The sequence below is a fragment of the Megachile rotundata genome, chromosome 4 (genome assembly GCF_050947335.1).
Source record: "Megachile rotundata isolate GNS110a chromosome 4, iyMegRotu1, whole genome shotgun sequence".
Classification (NCBI taxonomy): Eukaryota; Metazoa; Arthropoda; class Insecta; order Hymenoptera; family Megachilidae; genus Megachile; species Megachile rotundata.
In genome coordinates this window covers 8,127,238-8,146,934 of record NC_134986.1, presented here as the reverse complement: position 1 = coordinate 8,146,934, position 19,697 = coordinate 8,127,238, and the positions used below count along the sequence as shown (strand labels likewise).

The window sequence follows — 19,697 nt, the reverse complement described above, 5'->3', positions numbered from 1 at the left end:
AGCTTGTCTCTGTCGGGAGAGACGCGCCCGTTAAAGAGGACGCCAGTCGAAAAAGAAACTCGAATAATTCGCGATAACGAATGCAGAAGCTGTTCGAAAGTAGCTGGAATAGCGTGACAGCCCTTACGACGTGTACTGAGGTAAATTGTTCGATTGTTGGCGGAACGAGTCGACTGGAAACAGCGATCGACGAAATGGAGGTAAGGCAGAACTCTACGAGGTAATTTCACGTTTCTTCCATTAGTTATTTATGGGTTTCGAAATCTCTTTTGCAAGAAACTTGTTATTAGTAGTAGTAATTTGTTTAATTTGTTCACTTCGAATTTTGCAATTTTGTTTTTGTAATTTGCGTTTGCAGTGTGGAGATTAAATACGATAAAAATATTTGAAATATTATAGTTTATTGTACTGTTGAGAAGTCTTAAAGTATCATATAGTAATTATATAATAATTAATTTGAGAAGTTGAAAGAATTTTGTGAGCTTCGTTCTCAGATGCGTTTTGAATTTATATTTTCGCGCGCCCTTGTTATACCTGCCCTTTACTCTTATGATAATTAGAGTTATCCTAAGGGTTAAAAATTGATAATAGTTTAGTAAAGTCAAGACAATTCAAAGTTAATTGGTCTTGCACTAAGATGTAATTCGATTCATATTATAATCAATTATATTAGTAAAATCAATTATATTAATTGAATTTAACGGAAAAGATACACGTGGCGACGTCCAGTGGCAATGTGGAAAACTAATGAAACTGCAATTTCAAAACCATGTAGTTCACCCTGTTCGCCGGAGAGATGGCGCCAATTGTTCCATTCTCAATGATGACGTCATTTTTTAAAAAACCGCGCGTAAATATTTAACAATATATAAAAATGAAACTTCTCAAAAAATATGAAACTATTATGTGTTCAAAATAGTTCGCACACTATACTGAATCTCTTCGGTAATAAATAATTACAAAAGATTACATAAAAATAAAATTGAATACAACAATTCCTAGATAATTTTAAAGATATTTGCGCAAGAAAGTTATGAAAATAATGAATTACAATAATTAATTTATATAATAATGAATTAGAATGAAATATGTCATAATATATTCATTAACAATCATTTTGCAAAATATCAGCTAGAGTAAGTTAATAAAAACGATGAATTCGGATAGTTACAACAATAATTGTATAAATAAATAACAAAAAGTTATTAATTACAATAAAATATATCGTAATATATTATTTAACAATCATTTTGCAACATATCTGCAAAAGTAAGTTAAAAAAAAAAAATAAATTTAAATAATTGCAACAATAAATTGGTTAATAAACAATCGAAAAATTAAAAATTATAACAAAATTAATATTCGAATAATTATACAATGTGCAATCAAAATGGTTGCACGCTATTGGTGCATTATATGATGTCTGATTGGCTGCTGTAAACAACCAATAACTCTTGCACTTGAAGAGGTCGACTCTTCTCAGTTGTGTTTCGAGAGTCGAGGAGGTCGGATCGCACCTGTCAACACTTACCGGTACGAGTCAAGGATTTACTTAATTGATATTGTGCTTGTCTCTACGTTACCTAATGTGCTTTAATAAGTGTTTAGTGTGCTTTAATAAATATTTTTTAATAAATATGGGGGTGTATTAAAAAATTTTATGGTGTGATTCAACAAGTGTCAGTGACTTTACCGGTGTGTTTCGTGCATGCATATACGGATATATTCGTGTACCTAGTGTACTATTATTAGTGTTTAGTGTGTTTTAACAATTATTTTTTAATAATTATGGGGGTGTATTAATACAATTTATGGTGTGGTTCCTCATGTGTCAAAGTTCTTACCGGGGTGTTTTAATTTATAATTGTGCATGTGTATACGAATGCATTAGTTTGTTTTATGGTGTTGTTGTACAAGTGTTTTACCATTATTTTTTAAAAATTTTATCGGGTTTTATGGTGTTATTACCTGTGTTTTTACAAATTTTTATGAACATTTAATGAGTTTTATTGTGTTGTTACGAACGTGTTCTGACAGGTTTTGTGCACGTGATCAATGTAGTTTACTGCGTAGTTGTCAAGTGCTTCCCCGCCATTTTTAAAATATTTTACCGGGTTTTATTGTGTGGTTTTACAAATTTTTATGGTCATTTAATAAGTTTTATGGTGTGGTTACCTACGTGTTTTTACAAATTTTTATGAACATTTAATGAGTTTTATGGTGTGGTTACATACGTGTTTTAACATACTTGTGCAAGTGTCTAATGTAGTTTAATACGTAGTTGTACAACTGCTTTTCCGCCATTTTTGAAATATTTTACCGGGTTTAATGGTGTTATTACCTATGCGTTTTTACAAATTTTTGTGAACGTTTTAATTTATAATTGTGCATGTGCATACGAATATATTAGTGTATTTTATAACGTTATTGTACAAGTGTTTTACCGTTATTTTTCATATATTTTACTGGGTTTTGTAGTGTTATTACCTATGTGTTTTAACAAATTTTTTCGATCATTTACTATGTTTTACGGTGTGGTTACCTACATGTTCCGGTATATTTTTGCAAACGTTTTAACATGTTCCATAAGTAATTACCAAAGTATTTTGACGTACTCAAATGTTTTACAATATTTCACGATGTTACTATTAATAAACGTTTGCAAATTTATAATCGAATTCTGTAATGTAGTTATTGTACTTCTGCATGTTAATCAAAATGCAAATCGATAAACACAGTTAATTAATCGTTGTGTTCCTTTTATGATTACAGGAGGACCAACTTCACGGACAAACCGCCAAATCCAAATCTGACGAAAGCAGCCAAACAGTCAATCAACCAAGCAGCCAGTCAATCAGATGCTTTGCCGGTAAAACGATTGCAGTGATGCAAGTCAGCGATCGGTGAGTCGCATGCTTTACAGTTCCTCCGGTTCCCATCATGTCGTAGGACGAATGGTCCGAAACGACACGGGAACTGGTTGTATTTTATATTTTTGAGCGAGCATAGTGACACACGACTGTACGATCGTGCAAAATTCGTACACACTGTCTATTTCATTTATTAGATCAGGTTAGGGTTTTCTTGTACATCGCGTTTTAACTTAACTTCTTTACAAATCAAATTAAAATTATTACATTAAAATCGGATGACCCTCCGATTTCGTACTAGTTCAATTATAGAGTCACTTTCAATTTTTACGTATCGCGAACTCTTTTTAAATACACATATGTACAAGAAAGTTTCGCGGAAAACAGATTTTGATATCAAAGTTAATTATGAATGTTTTTGATCATTTAGTAAATTTACTTTGATATCACAAATCTGTTAAGAATGAAACAATCGATACTTAGATTTTTGCAAAGTGTTCTCCATTTTCCATTTTGAAAATTTAGAGTCAATTTTTTGGGAGACACTTTATTAGCATGTTTCTAATTATGTTTTTTAGCTCAGGATTTTCAGCACACATGAAGAAAACTGGTAGGTCAACAAGTGGCCGTGTTCATTTTTATGCTCTATACTCATGCGCGTGCTTAGATGCTCTCGCATGGGTTAGGGCAGGTGGACACGGCTTAGTTTTAAGATGTTTTGGCGATCGACAAATTGACAGTGAATTATCGACACAAGTTACACGTGTGTGTGTGGTTAGGTCGTGGACCTTGTGTCGATTAAACTATAGATTTATTTTTTAAACTTTGCAAAATTCTATTTGAAAACGCATACAAAATGCAAGTCGAGTCATTTGAAAATACATACAAAATGCAAGTCGAGTCATTTGAAAACGCATACAAAATGCAAGTCGAGTCATTTGAAAATGCATACAAAATGCAAGTCGAGTCATTTGAAAATTTTATAAAATGAATAAGTTAGAAAATTGTATGAGTAGTTAAAATTATTACATGTACATATTACATTGAATATTCGAAAGAGTACGAAAATGAAATATGTTCAATGTTCACTGTCGATTGTCGATCGATTTCAGCAAAAAGGTATGAACTTAGAGTGTGAATGTTGTATTGAACTCGGGTGTCGGAGACGTCCCGGGACGTACTCCCTAGAAATAGGCTTTTTGCACCCGGGTGGTATGTGTGAGAACCGTGGAGTGTGTTTTTGTGAGAATGGACTTTGCAATTTTTTAAATATAGCGATAGGCAGGCAGGTAGCTTACTTCTGGTGTGAATGAGTTAGTTTTAAGTAGGTAGGGCCAGAGCAAGCTTTCACGTTTCTCTGTCCTCCTCTTTCACACGTGAGATGCTTGCATCTGGGAGGTTTACGAAAAATCGAGAAGAGAAAAATTAAATATGAATATATTTAATATCTCTTGAACTCGATTGTTCGTTCAGGCCAGGCCTTTTAGTTTGTAAGTTGCAGTCGGGTTCTAGATCCGACTGCAAAAATGAAGTATACTTTGCAGTGAAGTGCAGTGAAAAAAAATATTCTGCACGGACATTTTTTTACGGACAGCGCATTCTTAAAATGCGCTGATCGTATATGTTTTTATTTTTCTTTCTTACAAAACTATTATATATGTTATATAAAATTTCGATTTTGTTATCGATCGAAATAAATGGATAGTGGTGCAATTTTATTCTTATAAAATTGTCTGATATCTGTTTATGGAGATTGACAGCAAAATTGAGAATTTATGTAATTGAATACTAAGAATGTCCGGTAACTCGGATGTTCTTAGTAAAAATTCGCACGTGATTTTCCTGAGGCTTTGCCGAAGAAAGAAGAGGCTATATGCCGAAGAGCCCCGGCAAAGTTGCCAAAGAAGAGGGGAACTATTAATGGCTGTCCATCTTAGGATGGACAGTCATTTTGTCACTATGCTCGCTATTATTTTCTTGTGTTTTACAGGTATTTTTTTGAACGATACAAAATGTATCGTTTTGCTCGAATTTTTACGAGCAAAGCCACCCGCGATTTTTATGCCCTCCCAATTAAATTTCGAGATTAAAGATTTTTGCATAACTTCGCGATTAAATTTTGAGATTAAAGATTTTTGTATCCCTTCGCGATTACATTTCAAGATTAGAGATTCTTGCATCCCTTCGCGATTACATTACGAAATTAGAGATTTTTGTATCCCTTTGCGATTACATTTCGAGATTAGAGATTTTTGCATCCCTTCGCGATTACATTACGAAATTAGAAATTTTTGCATCCCTGCGCGATTACAATACGAAATTAGAGATTTTTGTATCCCTTCGCGATTACAGTACGAAATTAGAGATTTTTGAATCCCTTCACGATTAAATTACGAAATTAAAAATTTTTGTATCCCTTCGCGATTAAATTTCGAGCTTCAAGATCTTTATATCCCTTCGCGATTTTATCTCGAGCTTCGAGATTTTTATATCTCGAGCTTCTCGAGATTTATATATCCCTTCGCGATTTTAATTTCCCCGAATTTTATGTGTTAATTATTTTTCTCTGTTTCAGGAATTGATTTTGAATAAATTGTTTTATTGTTGATTGACTTTAAATTCGTATTTTTCATTGTGTTTTTTGTTTCTCGATAGGGTTGTTTCACTTCCTCTTTTACAATTTTATTTGTTAATAACATTTTGTATGTTTCAGTTTTTATTTTTTGATAAGTTAACATGTTCTCTCTTCTCAAATTTCTGTCTTAATAAATATTTGTCTGTTTCAGTATTTCTTCTTTGGTAAATTCTGTTGTCTTCTCAAATCCGCAATTTTCATTGCGTTTTGTTTTTTGAAATTCTTGTATGAAATCAAGAAAAATTTTTCTCCTCCTCCCACAATTTTCTGTGTTAATAAATTTTTGTTTGTTTCAGAATTTTATTTCAAGTAAGTGAGTGAGTTTTTTATATGTGTCTTAATTATTTTTGGTTGTCTCAAAATTTAATTCTTGGTAAGTTATCACGTTCTCTCTTCTCAAATTTCTGTGTTAATAAATTTTTGTATGTTTCAGAATTTAATTCTTGGCAAATTATGTTCTCTCTTGTCAAATTTCTATGGTAATAAATTTTTGTGTTTCGGAATTTAATTTTTGGTAAGTTATCACGTTCTGTCTTCTCAAATTTCTGTGTTAATAAATTTTTGTATGTTTCAGAATTTAATTCTTGGTAAATTATGTTCTCCCTTGTCAAATTTCTATGTTAACAAATTTTTGTGTGTTTCAGAATTTAATTTTTGGTAAGTTCTATTCAGTTTTACAATTAATTCCGAGCTTGTGGGAGGAAGGGTGGGCTCGGGCGCAGGTTTTTCGTCACAATTTGTGGCGAAAAGCTTGCGCACATTATAAGTACCTCTTATTCTAAATTGCACTCATCTTTGTCAATTTTTAAACTTTCATACTAGATTGTAGTAATAGTTTGTCTCTTTTTCTCAATTTCCCCAAACTTAAAAGAAAGTTCTTCCAACTTTCTTTCCTATCTTCTTGCAATTTTTACAAAGTTTTATATGCGAGTGCAATTTTTAGAATAAGAGGTACATGTAGGGCATTTAGAATGTACTACAGTATGCGTGAGTGTGCGTTCTGATTTTTATTTTAAGTAAGTAATGTTTCATATGTGTCTAATTATATTTTTATGTTTCAGATTTTTATTTTAAATAAGTAATTCAATTTTTCTTACGTGTCTTAATAATATTTGTCTGTTTCAGGTTTTTATAGAGTCGATTCGAGGCTTATTTTATTTTTATTCTGAAAATGTTTATATAAATCTAAATGTTAGAATGAATTGTGCATGCCTAAACATTATAATGCTACTAATATTGCATTTGTTTCTACGTTTTCTCTTTTTATTGTTACGACTAATTATTCAGTAGGTAATGAATAGGTCATCATCGAAGACATCAATCATCGAGAGATCATCGTGGGATCATCGAGGGATGCATGCGTTAGTTTTAAGCTAATATTATGCGTGCGTTAGTTTTAAGCTAATTATATGCGTGCGTTAATTCTAAGTTAAGTGTGCTTGTGGGCAGGGCGGGTGGGTCCTTGTAAGTACCTCTCATTCTAAATTGCACTCATCTTCTCAATTCTCAATCTTTGTACGCGTTAGCTTGTAGTATACCCGCTTATTTTTTGTCAATCGTTCTGCGCCCAAGTGGATCATTGGGGGTTCATAGCGCTGTGAACACGCGGTAGAGGTGAGCTGCAAGTGCCGGTGTAGCGCGAGTGATATTCTTTGCCCGGCGGGGCCGAACGGGGGGAGCACCTCTCATAGCATGATGTGCCCCCCCGATCTGCTGCCATACTGCCAAGGGGCATCACGGCAAGGGTGTCCTCTGTATAAGTCGCCCGCGCGTCAGAAATGGGAAACCCTCCGCCAACTGGGGTGTATCACTCGTTCTTGCCAAAGGTATCTTCGGTTTATCTTTGCCGTCGTGGTTCACGTAAGCCACTATGGACTACCCTTTGACCCATGGAAAGCAAGGTTCACTTGGCGAAAAATACTGATCCCCTTTTTTGACAGAAAGTTCTTCCAACTTTCTTTTCTTTTAGTAGAAAGTTCTTCTAACTTTCTTAGCTTCTAGTAGAAAGTTCTTCTAACTTTCTTATTTCCCTTTGCTTTTTGAATTCGTTTTAGATTATTTGAGTGTAATCTTAGAATGAGAGGTACCGTGCGGCGTTTAGAATAAGTTAAGCGTGCGTGTGTGGGATTCCATGCGATTAGTATTAAGTTAGTGTATGTGTGTGTGTGTGTAATACAAGTTCTTTACTGGATTGTGGTAAAGAACTTGTATATGCGAGCCTATGAGCTAAGTAGAGTCAGAACTCATTTATCCTTCTGATAAATGAGGTTGCATTTGGAGGGCGGAAGGGATTTGGAGTTAGGGTGGGTCACTATCGTAGCCACCTCCACGTGGTGTGACCCGGTAATCGGTATAGTTCTCTAAAGATTTTTTAGTCTTTAGAAAACTATACCGAGCTGAGAGCTACGGTTTTATTCCGCGATTTTATTTCGAACATTTCACTTCTTTGCCTACATTTCTATGTTAATAAAATTTTATCTGTTTCAGTATTTAATTTTTCGTAAGTTCCTACATTGTTCTCTCTTCTCAAATTTCTGTGTCAATAAATTTTTGTCTGTTTCAGAATGTAATGTTTCGTAAATTATGTTCTCTCTTTTTGAATGACTGTGTTAATAAATTTTTGTATGTTTCAGCATTTAATTTTTGGTAAGTTCTGTTGAGCGTTTTAGTTTTACATTTATTCTGAGCTTATGGGAGGATGGGTGGGCTCGGACGTAAGTTTTTCGTCACAATTTGTGGCGAAAAACTTACGCATTTTTTAGTGCCTCTTGTTCTACCTTACACTCACTTTCACGACAATTTTTCAGTTTTTTACATATTCAAAATTTTTCACTACTTTTGTTTATTATAGACCTTTATTTTTAAAGCATTAGTTTATTCCTGTAAATTGATTGAAACATAAAAGAAAGTTCTTCAAACTCTTTTTATTTCCTTCATTTTTCTTGTACATAATTTTACTTTATACGAGTGCAAGTCTAGAACAAGAGGCACATGTAGAGTCTTTAGAAATTTTAATTTATGTTATTGAAATGGAATTGCAATTGCAATTGCATTTTTTAAATGTGTAAATGCTTTTATTTTCAGCTTTTCTTTTCAGATTTATCGAAATTTTATTTTGTATTTTAAGGCTCTTAAATATTTCGTCATTTTTTCGGGTACTGAAGTTTTTAAATTTCAAAATGATTTTACTTCAGGTTTTTAAATGTATCATTTTCTTATTATTTTAGTCGGAGTTTCGAACATTTGTATTTCTTGAGGATTTTAATTCGGGTTTTGAGATTTCAAACCTCATTGTAATTTTATTTCAAGTTTTGCAGTTTTCAGAATGTTATCGTGACTTTGTTTCGGGTTTCGTGGTTTCTGAATCGCGTAATTTTATTTCGGATTCTGAGACTTTTAAACTCAAACAATTTCGATTTTTTGTGTTTCGAATCAAAAGTGATTTCGTTCTTTCTCCTCCAATTTCCTATCATAATTTCTTTTATCTGTTTCAGGTTTTTACTTCCTGTAAGTAATTTTTAATGTTTCGTTCTTGTCTTAATTATTTTTCTATGTTTCAGGATTTAATTTTATGTAAGTAATTTTTAATGTTACTTATGTGTCTTAATTACTTTTGTATGTTGCAGGTTTATATTTTATGTAAGTAATTTTTAATGTTTCATATTTGTCGTAATCATTTTTGTATGTTTCAGGTTTTAATTTTGTATAAGTTATTTAATGATTCATATGCGCCTTAATTATTTTTTGATGTTGCACGTTTTAATTTTATGTTAGTAATTTTTAATATTTTACGTTTCTCTTAATCATTTTTGTCTGTTTCAGGTTTTAATTTCAAGTAAGTAATTTTTAATGGTTTATAGTTGTGTTAATTATTTTTCTATGTTTCAGGCTTTTATTTTATGCAAATAATTTTTAATGTTTTATATTTGTTTTAAACAGTTTTGTGTGTTTCAGGTTTTAATTTCAAGTAAGTAATTTTTATTGTTTCATATTTGTCATAAATAAGTAAGTAATTTTTAATGATTCATATTTGTCTTACTTATTTTTGTCTATTTCAGGTTTTAATTTCAAGAAATTAATTTTTAATAGTTTATATTTGTCTTAATTATTTTTGTCTATTTCAGATTTTAATTTCAAGTAATTAATTTTTAATGGTTTATATTTGTCTTAATTATGTTTGTCTATTTCAGGTTTTAATTTTAAGTGAATAATTTTTAATGGTTTATATTTGTCTTGATTATTTTTCTATGTTTCAGGTTTTTATTTTATGTAAATAATTTTCAATGTTTTAGATTTGTGTTAATTATTTTTCTATGTTTCATGTTTTTAATTTATGTAAATAATTTTCAATATTTTGTATTTGTCTTAATCATTTTTGTATGTTTCAGATTTTAATTTCAAGTAATTAATTTTTAATGGTTTATATTTGTCTTAATTATTTTTGTCTATTTCAGGTTTTAATTTTAAGTAAATAATTTTTAATGGTTTATATTTATCTTGATTATTTTTCTATGTTTCAGGTTTCAATTTTATTTAAGTAATTTTTAATATTTTATATTTGTCTTAATCATTTTTGTATGTTTCAGGTCTTAATTTTATTTAAATAAATTTTAATATTTTATATTTGTCTTAATCATTTTTTTATGTTTCAGGTTTTAATTTCAAGTAAGTAATTTATATTGTTTCATATTTGTCTTAAATAAGTAAGTAATTTTTAATGATTCATATTTGTGTTAAATATTTTTGTCTGTTTCAGGTTTTAATTTTAAGTAAGTAATTTTTAATGGTTTATATTTGTGTTAATTATTTTTCTATATTTCAGGTTTTTATTTTATGTAAATAATTTTTAATGTTTTATATTTGTCTTAATCATTTTTGTATGTTTCAGGTTTTGTATGTTTCAGATTTTAATTTCAAGTAATTAATTTTTAATGGTTTATATTTGTCTTAATTATTTTTGTATATTTCAGGTTTTAATTTCAAGTAAGTAATTTTTATTGTTTCATATTTGCCTTAAATATTTTTGTCTTTTTCAGATTTTATTCTCATGTAAGTAATTTTTAATAATTCATATTTGTCTTGAACATTTTTGTATGTTTTAGATTTTAATTTCATGTAAGTAATTTTTACTGTTTCTAATATTTGTCTCAATTATTTTTGTCTATTTCAGGTTTTAATTTCATGTAAGTAATTTATTTATTCATATGTGTCTTAATTACATTTGTATGTTTCAGGTTTCATTTTTGGTAAGTTATGTTCAGTGCATTAGTTGTATTCTAATTTTGAGCTTGTGGGAGGAAGGGTGGGCTCGGGCGCAGGTTTTTCGTCACAACATGTGACGAAAAACTTGCGCGAATTGTGCCTTTTGTTCTAACTTGCACTCATCTTTACAATTTTTTAACTTATTACATATTAGAATAGTAGTAGAGTAATAGTAACCTATCATTTTTATTGTCAATTGCAAACTTAAAATAAAGTTCTTCCAACTTTCTTCTTTAACCCTTTTCTTTACAAAGTTTTAAATTATACGAGTGCAATTTTAGAACAAAAGGCACATTTAGGACTTTTGTTATAAATATTGTAGTATGCGTGAGTGTGTGAAAATGTGAGTACAGGATGCAGGACCTATTTAGTTTAAGTTTTTCAGACTCTAAATGATTTTATTTTTTATTTCAAAGATTTCGGGACTTCTTTTTATTTTATTCCCTGTACCGAAATTTTCAAGTCTCTTCTCTATTTTATTTCTTGTTCCGAAGTTTTCAAGTCTTCTCTATTTTATTTCTTGGTGCAAAGGTTTCAAGTCACTTCTCTATTTTATTCCTCGTACCGAAATTTTCAAGTCTTTTCTCTATTTTATTTCTTGCTTCGAAGATTTCAAGTCTATTGTCTATTTTATTTCTTGCTCCGAATTTTTCAACATTCTGCTAATTTATTTCTGGGCCCGAAGTCTTCAAGTCTCTTCTCTAGTTTATTTCTTGCTTCAAAGTTTTCAAGTCTTTGCTCTGTTTTAATTCTTGTTCCAAACTTTTTAAGATTCTTTGCTATTTTATTTCTTGCTCTAAAGTTTTCAAGATTATTCTTTATTTTATTTCTTCCATTATATTATTTTGTTATTTGATTGGTTTTTAATAAGGGTTAAAGGGTACTTTCATATCATGTGTGAGTATTTTACACGAAGATTGAAGACATCGATCATCGTGGGATCACCGAGGGATCATCGAGGGATGCATGCGTTAGTTTTAAGTCGATTAAGCTTTAAGTTAGTTTTAAGTTGTATGCTCGTGGGCGGGCGGGTGGGTCCCTGTAAGTGCCTGTCATTCTAACTTGCACTCATCTTCACAATCCTCAAACCTTTGTACGCGTTAACTTGTAGTATACCCAGTTATTTTTTGTCAATCGTTCCGAACCCAAGTGGATCATTGGGGGTTCATAGTGCCGTGAACACGCGACAGAGGTGAGCTGCAAGTGCTGGTGTAGCGCCAGGGACACATCTCTGCGGGGCCGATCGATTGATGAACCATCTCGATCTGCCGCCTCACGGCAGGGGTTTCCTCTCTGCGGTCAGACTTGCTTCAAACGCAAGCGGGGAGAAATGGGAAACCCTCCGCGGATGTGTCACTCGTTCTTGCCAGTATTTTCGGTTCATCTCTGTCTCGTGGTTCACGTAAGCCACTATGGACTACCCTTTGACCCATGGAAGGCGAGGTTCACTTGGCAAAAAATACTGAACCCCTTCTTTGCGAAAGTTCTTCTAACTTTCTTAGCTTCTTTGCGAAAGTTCTTCTAACTTTCTTAGCTTCTTTGCGAAAGTTCTAACCTTCTTTTCTTCGCCTTTGCTTTTTTACGGCGTTATAGATTATACGAGTGCAATCTTAGAATAACAGGTACCGTGCGGCGTATAGAATAAGTTAAGCGTATGTGTGTGGTATACCATACAATTAGTATTAAGTTAATGGATGTGTGTGTGTGTGTAATACAAGTTCTTTACTGGATTGTGGTAAAGAACTTGTATATGCGAGCCACTGAGCTAAGTAGAGTCAGAACTCATTTATCCTTCTGATAAATGAGGTTGCATTTGGAGGGTGGAAGGGATTTGGAGTTAGGGTGGGTCACTATCGTAGCCACCTCCACGTGGTGTGACCCGGTAATCGGTATAGTTCTCTAAAGATCTTTTAGTCTTTAGAAAACTTTACCGAGCTGAGAGCTACGGTTTTATTTCGCGATTTTATTTTAAATATTTCACTTCTTCGCCTAATTTTCTATGTTAATGAAATTTTATCTGTTTCGGCATTTAATTTTTGGTAAATTATGTTCAGTACATTAGTTTTATTCTAATTCCGAGCTTGTGGGAGGAAGGGTGGGCTCGGGCGCAGGTTTTTCGTCACGATATGTGACGAAAAGCTTGCGCAAATTGTAAGTGCCTTTTGTTCTAACTTGCACTCGTCTTGACGACAATTTTTTTAACTTGTTTGTAGTAGTAGCCTATCATTTTTATTATCAGTTGCTTTAAACTTAAAAGACAGTTCTTCCAACTTTCTTCTTTTACCCTTTTCTTTACTTACTTTTACACTATACGAAAGCAATTTTAGAACAAAAGGCACATTTAGGGCTTTAATTTTATATAAGTAATTTTCAATGTTTCATATTTGTCTTAATTATTTTTGTATGTTTCAGGTTTTTATTCTAGCAACTCATGATGGTCTTAATTTTATTCGGATGTTTCAAGTTTTTATTTTATTAATTCGTGTTTGTCTTAATTTCGTTCAGATGCTTCAAGTTCTTATTTTAATTAAGTAATTGAATATTTCTCAAATATATTGTATGTTTTACAGGTGTATTTTTATTGAGTCGACATGAATTGTGCATGCCTAAACATTATAATGCTACTAATATTGCATTTGTTTCTCCGTTTTCTCTTTTTATTGTTACGACTAATTATTCAGCAGATAATGAATAGGTCATCATAGAAGACATCCATCGAGGGATCATCGATGGATGCGTGCGTTAATTTTAAGTTATTTTTATGCGTGCGTTAGTTTTAAGTTATTTTAATGCGTGCGTTAGTTTTAAGTTATTTTTATGTGTGCGTTAGTTTTAAGTTAAGTGTGCTCGTGGGCGATCCCTGTAAGTGCCTCTCATTCTAAATTGCACTCATCTTCACAATCCTCAAACTTTGTACGCGTTAGCTTGTAGTAAACCCAGTTATTTTTTGTCAATCGTTCCGAACCCAAGTGGATCATTGGGGGTTTATAGCGCTGTGAACACGCGACAGAGGTGAGCTGCAAGTGCTGGTGTAGCGCCAGGGACACATCTCTGCGGGGCCGATCGATTGATGAACCATCTCGATCTGCCGCCTCACGGCAGGGGTTTCCTCTCTGTGGTCAGACTTGCTTAAAACGCAAGCGGCGGGGAAATGGGAGACCCTCCGCGGATGTGTCACTCGTTCTTGCCAGTATTTTCGGTTCATCTCTGTCTCGTGGTTCACGTAAGCCACTATAGACTACCCTTTGACCCATGGAAGGCGAGGTTCACTTGGCGAAAAATACTGATCCCTTTTCTTGACAGAAAGTTCTTCTAACTTTCTTTTGTTTTAGTAGAAAGTTCTTCTAACTTTTTTTTCTTTTAGTAGAAAGTTCTTCTAACTTTCTTATTTCCCCTTGTTTTTTGAATTCGTCTTAGATTATTTGAGTGCAATCTTTGAATGAGAGGTACCGTGCGGCGTTTAGAATAAGTTAAGCGTATGTGTGTGGAATCCCATGCATTTAGTATTAAGTTTATGTATGTGTGTGCGTGTGATACAAGTTCTCTGCTGGATTGTGGTAAAGAACTTGTATATGCGAGCCTATGAGCTAAGTAGAGTCAGAACTCATTTATCCTTCAGATAAATGAGGTAGTTGCAATTGGAGGGTGGTAGGGATTTGGAGTTAGGGTGGGTCACTATCGTAGCAACCTCCTCGTGGTGTGACCTGGTAATCGATATCGTTTTCTAAACATTTTTCTAAAATGAACTTTAGAAAACGATATCGAGCTAATAGCTACAAATTAAATTACAATTTCATTTGTTCCACATTTTCTTTTACAAAAATGTTTTGATTAATATGTTTTGATATATTACAAGTTCCACACTTTTCCAAATTTAGAAGATTTATAAATCTTATAATAAAATGCAAAACTTTACAAAACTAGATGATAGCAGATAAGATGGACACCACTGAGTAAACCAGAGGCGACACTCTCGACACCTTTGATCGGTCGAAAATGCTGAGCGAAACTACTTTCATGTCAATCTCTAGTTTGGAATATATTTGTAATAAATTTTCTGTACATTACTAATATTGTCTTTTAAGATATTTTTACTTCAAAATAAAAGTTATTGCTTTTTAGGGAGCAAAAATCCTGCGCCATCTAGCAGTAAGAGAAGAGAACTCGTATTCAAAATAAGGTACCAATAGAAATATTAATTTCACGGATTTGATATAGCTCTCAAAGCATTCTAAAATCAATTCTTGTTGTTTTTTGAAGGAATTTGACGCATATAATATAAGCCGAGAAATTAATATTTATTGAATTAATTAAAAAAATGTTACTGATAGTGCCATCTATCCGGCTGACAGAGTGAACTACATGCACCGGAAACACGAGCTTTGTTAGTTCTTATTTTTCACCACTATAGGGCGCCAGCAGTATTATTCCCAACTATAAAGTACGCGAAAATTTAAATTTTACCGAATGGAACTTCTAAAATACTTGAAGAATATTTTTGAATCAATATAAGCTATTAAAAATAATGTTCTGACTATGTTACGAGTTTATGTAACAAAAACAATAATTGCAGCAATGATTTATACCATATTTCATTTGCTATATAACTGGGTTCATGTTATATTCTTTTATGAAATGTCTTATTCTACTTTAGCAAGAATAAAATAGTAATATCTGGATTGCAAGTATGAATTTAGAGAAAAAATTACATTATCGAAGTTATTGTTAAGTTAATTAAATAACTATAATTTATCTCTATTCAAAATGGAACTAAATTAAATCATCAAAAATTTGTAGGATGAAAGCATATACTTTTTTTAAATTATATATATACACAGATTTCGAATTTTATTGGCAAATTTACAATAAATTGCATTATAAATTTAAGATGTTATTGTAAATTGCAAGTAGCTTAATGTAAAATAATAATCAGCCTTACATGTACAATTAACATCAATTTTTTAAAACTCGCAATGAACTTAACAATTAAATATAATTTGTTACCTTATAATAATTAACAATTGAAGAGATTACTATTATAGTATCAATGGAATACAATAAAACTTAACAATAAAGCGATGGTAGCGTCATCTGAACACGTCTGTTTTCTCAATAAGAAAATGAAATATCGAAAATTTAATGTTAGTCGTATGTATGTTAAATTTCGTCTTGATTATTACAACGAAATGAAAGTTACTTTTAACTCTATTGTAGATACACATAGCTGAACAAGAGTTTGGAACAGCGTTGATTTGATTTTAAATTCTTTATGTTTTGACCTGCATAGCAATGGCGGATTGTATGTTTATCACATATTTCATATTGTCATTAGCGTTTAAACTATGTTTAGGTAGGCACCAAAACTGTTTATATGAATTAAAACTTAACAACTGCTTAGAGATAATAAATCTGTTTGTTTTATATATATAATTTCTTGTTGACTTCGGAGATGTTTGTGGTTATCAGCAAATACACTGATACAAATTCGTAATGATGTATTTAATTTAGTGTTTGTTTAGTTTTTCTTGATTTTTTGATATAACTTGACGTAACACATAATGCATTAAGTCATCGTTTATAGTTTTTTATCAAAGAAGAATGTGTGCAAGCAATATTGTACATGTGTTTTATATGTATACATTGTATTGAAAGCATCACATTACAGTTGTTTGAAGTATTTCCAGTAACTAACAATATTTATTTTTAGGGGAGAAAGAAAAGTTTACTTTGTTAGAACATGATATTTCTCTTGAAAGTGAAGAACCACAGAAATCTGTAGATATTGCAGATTCAAATGATAGTATTGGGGGGCATCAACGTTTTAAATGTCATATTTGTGAGGGACCAGACTGTTTGTATTCAGAAGTCTGCTATAATGCTGTTACTGTAACGTACCCTTTATAAAATAACATACAATAATTGAAATTAAAAACATAAGATAAAATAATATTTTTCTTTTGATAGTGTTGGAAATCTAGAGTAAGACAATCAGATGGAACAGAAAGTTTAAGTAGAGGATGCACTACCTCGGTAGATCAAATGTTATTAATATGTAATAAGCAGTTACCATCGAAAGTCAATCAAAATGTTAGCAGCAGAAAAAGGCACGTGAGTAGTTCTACGGGTGAACTACAATATTATGTTGAATGCTGTCAAACAGACTTTTGTAATGATGGACCATTTCCCATATTAAATAACTTTAATGGGGGTAAGTAGATACAACATTATTTTCCTCTTTACTTGCATATATATTTATTATGAAATAATGACACAATATTTCAGATGTTGAAGAAAATTATGCAATTAAATTGACATTAGCCATTTTGGGTCCAATGGTTGGATTCTGTATTATTACTGGGATACTGTTGTTTTACTTATTGGTGTGCAGGACTCGTAGAAAAAGAACTTTGGCTGCAGGACGTAATAAGCTTGTTATAGATTCTGAAATGGAACCATCCATTTTACATTTCTCATTTTCGTCTCCAACATCTACGGCTATGAATCATTCTCATGAGTTAAGAGCAACTGCAGCTGGTGATAGTACATTGAAGGTATGATAAAATAATCATTTGTTGGTATACTGTATTTTATATTATAGACATGAAATAGTATAGAAAGAAAATTATTTCATTTTATATTATTTGTTTATGACTTTCTTCTTGTTTAATTTGAATATTGCATTAAACAGGAATATTTAGATGGAAGAAGTTTAACGAGTGGATCAGGTTCAGGTTTGCCATTATTAGTGCAAAGAACTTTAGCTAAACAAGTAACATTAGTAGAGTGTCTTGGTAGTGGTAGCAATGGTGGATTTGGTGGAGAAGTTTGGAGGGGAATATGGCACGGTGAAAATGTTGCCGTGAAAATCTATTTTTCACGGGACGAAGCTGCTTGGGCTCGCGAAACGGAAGTTTATTCTCAGTTGTTACCATCAAGACATGATAATATTCTTGGGTACGTTGGAAGTGATATGACAAGTAGAGCAAGTTGCACTCAACTCTGGCTAGTCACTCATTATCATCCGATGGGATCGCTTTTCGATTATTTGAATCGATCGAGACATTCTTTGACGCATCATCAAACGTTCAACATCTGTTTGAGTATTGTCAATGGTTTACTGTATTTGCATACAGAAATTCATGGTACTAGAGGAAAACCAGCTATGGCACACCGTAATCTCAAATCTAAAAATATTCTTGTTAAAACTAACGGCAGTTGTGTAATAGCTGATTTTGCGTTAGCAGTAACGCAAGATCGTCTATCCACAGATAGAATTGATTTGAAACAAGGCACGAAACGATACATGAGTCCAGAAATTCTTGAACAAACGTATGTTTTTGACTCTTTCATTATTTTGTAGTAAAATAAATAACTCGAATTACAATTATGTTGAAAACTCGGTTTTAAATATTTTCAGTATAAACACGGAATGCTTGGAGAATTTTAGACGAGCAGATATTTACAGCTTAGGATTGATACTGTGGGAAGTTTGTCGAAGATGTATAAGCAATGGTGTCGGACTAGAATACGTTGCGCCATATTCAGAGTGGCTTTCTAATAACCAAGAACCTTCTTTCGAAGAAATGAGGAAATTAGTGTGTTTGGATCAGCATAGACCACCACTTCCTAATAGATGGCATTCTGATTCAGTAATTATCTATTTAATAATCATTTTCAGAAACTAATGAACTGTTTTCATAAAATAGATTGCTGTAAAGATCTCTTCTTGGTTACAAAATATGTTCCATTACACGCACTATGCCAACTAATAAATTATTTTTATTTACAGACACTGGCTAGCTTGGGAAAATTAATGAAAGAATGTTGGCATGGGAAAGCTGCAGCGCGTCTACCTATTCTTAGAGTTAAGAAAACACTTATTAAACTAGCAGCTAGTGACATGCGTGTTCATTTATCTCTTGATTAAATGTATGAACCTAACTTGTTGTTTTCACAATGTAGATTACTTTTTTATATATGTACACAGGGTATCCAAAAAGTAGTCTAAGTTGTGAGGACCACAAGTTTTCTACGTTAAAAGAAATCGAAAGGTTCTTTACCGTTTTGCAATGAATATTAAACTGATAATATCAGTGCGTCTTCTGACTCCTATGAAGCTAATCCTAATACTAGTGAAATGTCGGGAATATTTTCCTCTTGGACACGGCTTGACTCGCGAGCCCAATTTAATTATACTTCGATGACAAAGTTGCAACTTATTAAGTGGAAAAGAACTGTTTGATTTCGTTTAGCGTCTAAAATTTATAATTTTCATAGTGTACATTACTTTTACATCTTGTATAAACATCATGTACAAGGTTTTCAGCTTAATTGTCTTCATGATTTTTAACACATTTTTGATAACTTGGAAGAAACATGTTTATATAAAATCCAAGTTATTACAAATGTATTAAAAATACTGCAGAACGTTAATTGAATATTTTGTGGCACGTATTTATTAACACCAAAAAATATGTTCTTCATTTTGTTCTATAAATTTACTATTTTGCGAAAAGTAAAACTAAAAATTATAAAAATAAAATTGTACATTTAAATGCCATGATTCTGCTGAATCTAATTGTAATATGCCATAGTTGAAAGCATAATACTCCTATAGTCTGTATTATGTTCTTGTATAATGTATGAACATTTCCCTTCTACTTAGATAGTTTTAATAATTGCCATCATTTTTGTACTTCATATAAGCACGTGAACTTGCGTATATTTCAGATTTTCGTTCATAATTGAACTTATTACCAATCCCCATTATTAACATTCATTAATATTCTCATTTTCGAAATTGTATAGTATTTTTAAATAACATCGTATTTTATTTGTTAAAACTAATATTTTTAGCTGTTAACGTTATATTATGTACAGTTTTGTAAAATCAGATTAATATTATATTATAAATTTTAACTACATGTATG

The 19,697-nt window shown here is 31.8% G+C and overlaps 1 protein-coding gene across 3 annotated transcripts; it reads left to right on the top strand.

Moving 5' to 3' along the window:
* Positions 1-15,812: 15,812 nt before the first annotated feature.
* On the top strand, positions 15,813-19,691 carry sax (type I BMP receptor saxophone). 3 transcript variants are annotated; one of them, XM_012279920.2, is made up of 8 exons: positions 15,813-15,908; positions 15,982-16,117; positions 16,475-16,653; positions 16,732-16,975; positions 17,050-17,318; positions 17,456-18,096; positions 18,185-18,416; positions 18,557-19,691. In XM_012279920.2, the coding sequence occupies exons 2-8, from the start codon at positions 16,057-16,059 to the stop codon at positions 18,692-18,694; spliced, it is 1,764 nt and encodes a 587-aa protein (XP_012135310.1). In that variant the 5' UTR covers positions 15,813-15,908; positions 15,982-16,056; the 3' UTR covers positions 18,695-19,691. The 3 variants fall into 3 exon arrangements, with proteins under 3 accessions (XP_012135310.1, XP_076387410.1, XP_012135312.1); XM_076531295.1 differs by having other exon boundaries at positions 15,848-15,915; XM_012279922.2 differs by lacking the exons at positions 15,813-15,908; positions 15,982-16,117 and adding an exon at positions 16,373-16,409.
* Positions 19,692-19,697: the final 6 nt, after the last annotated feature.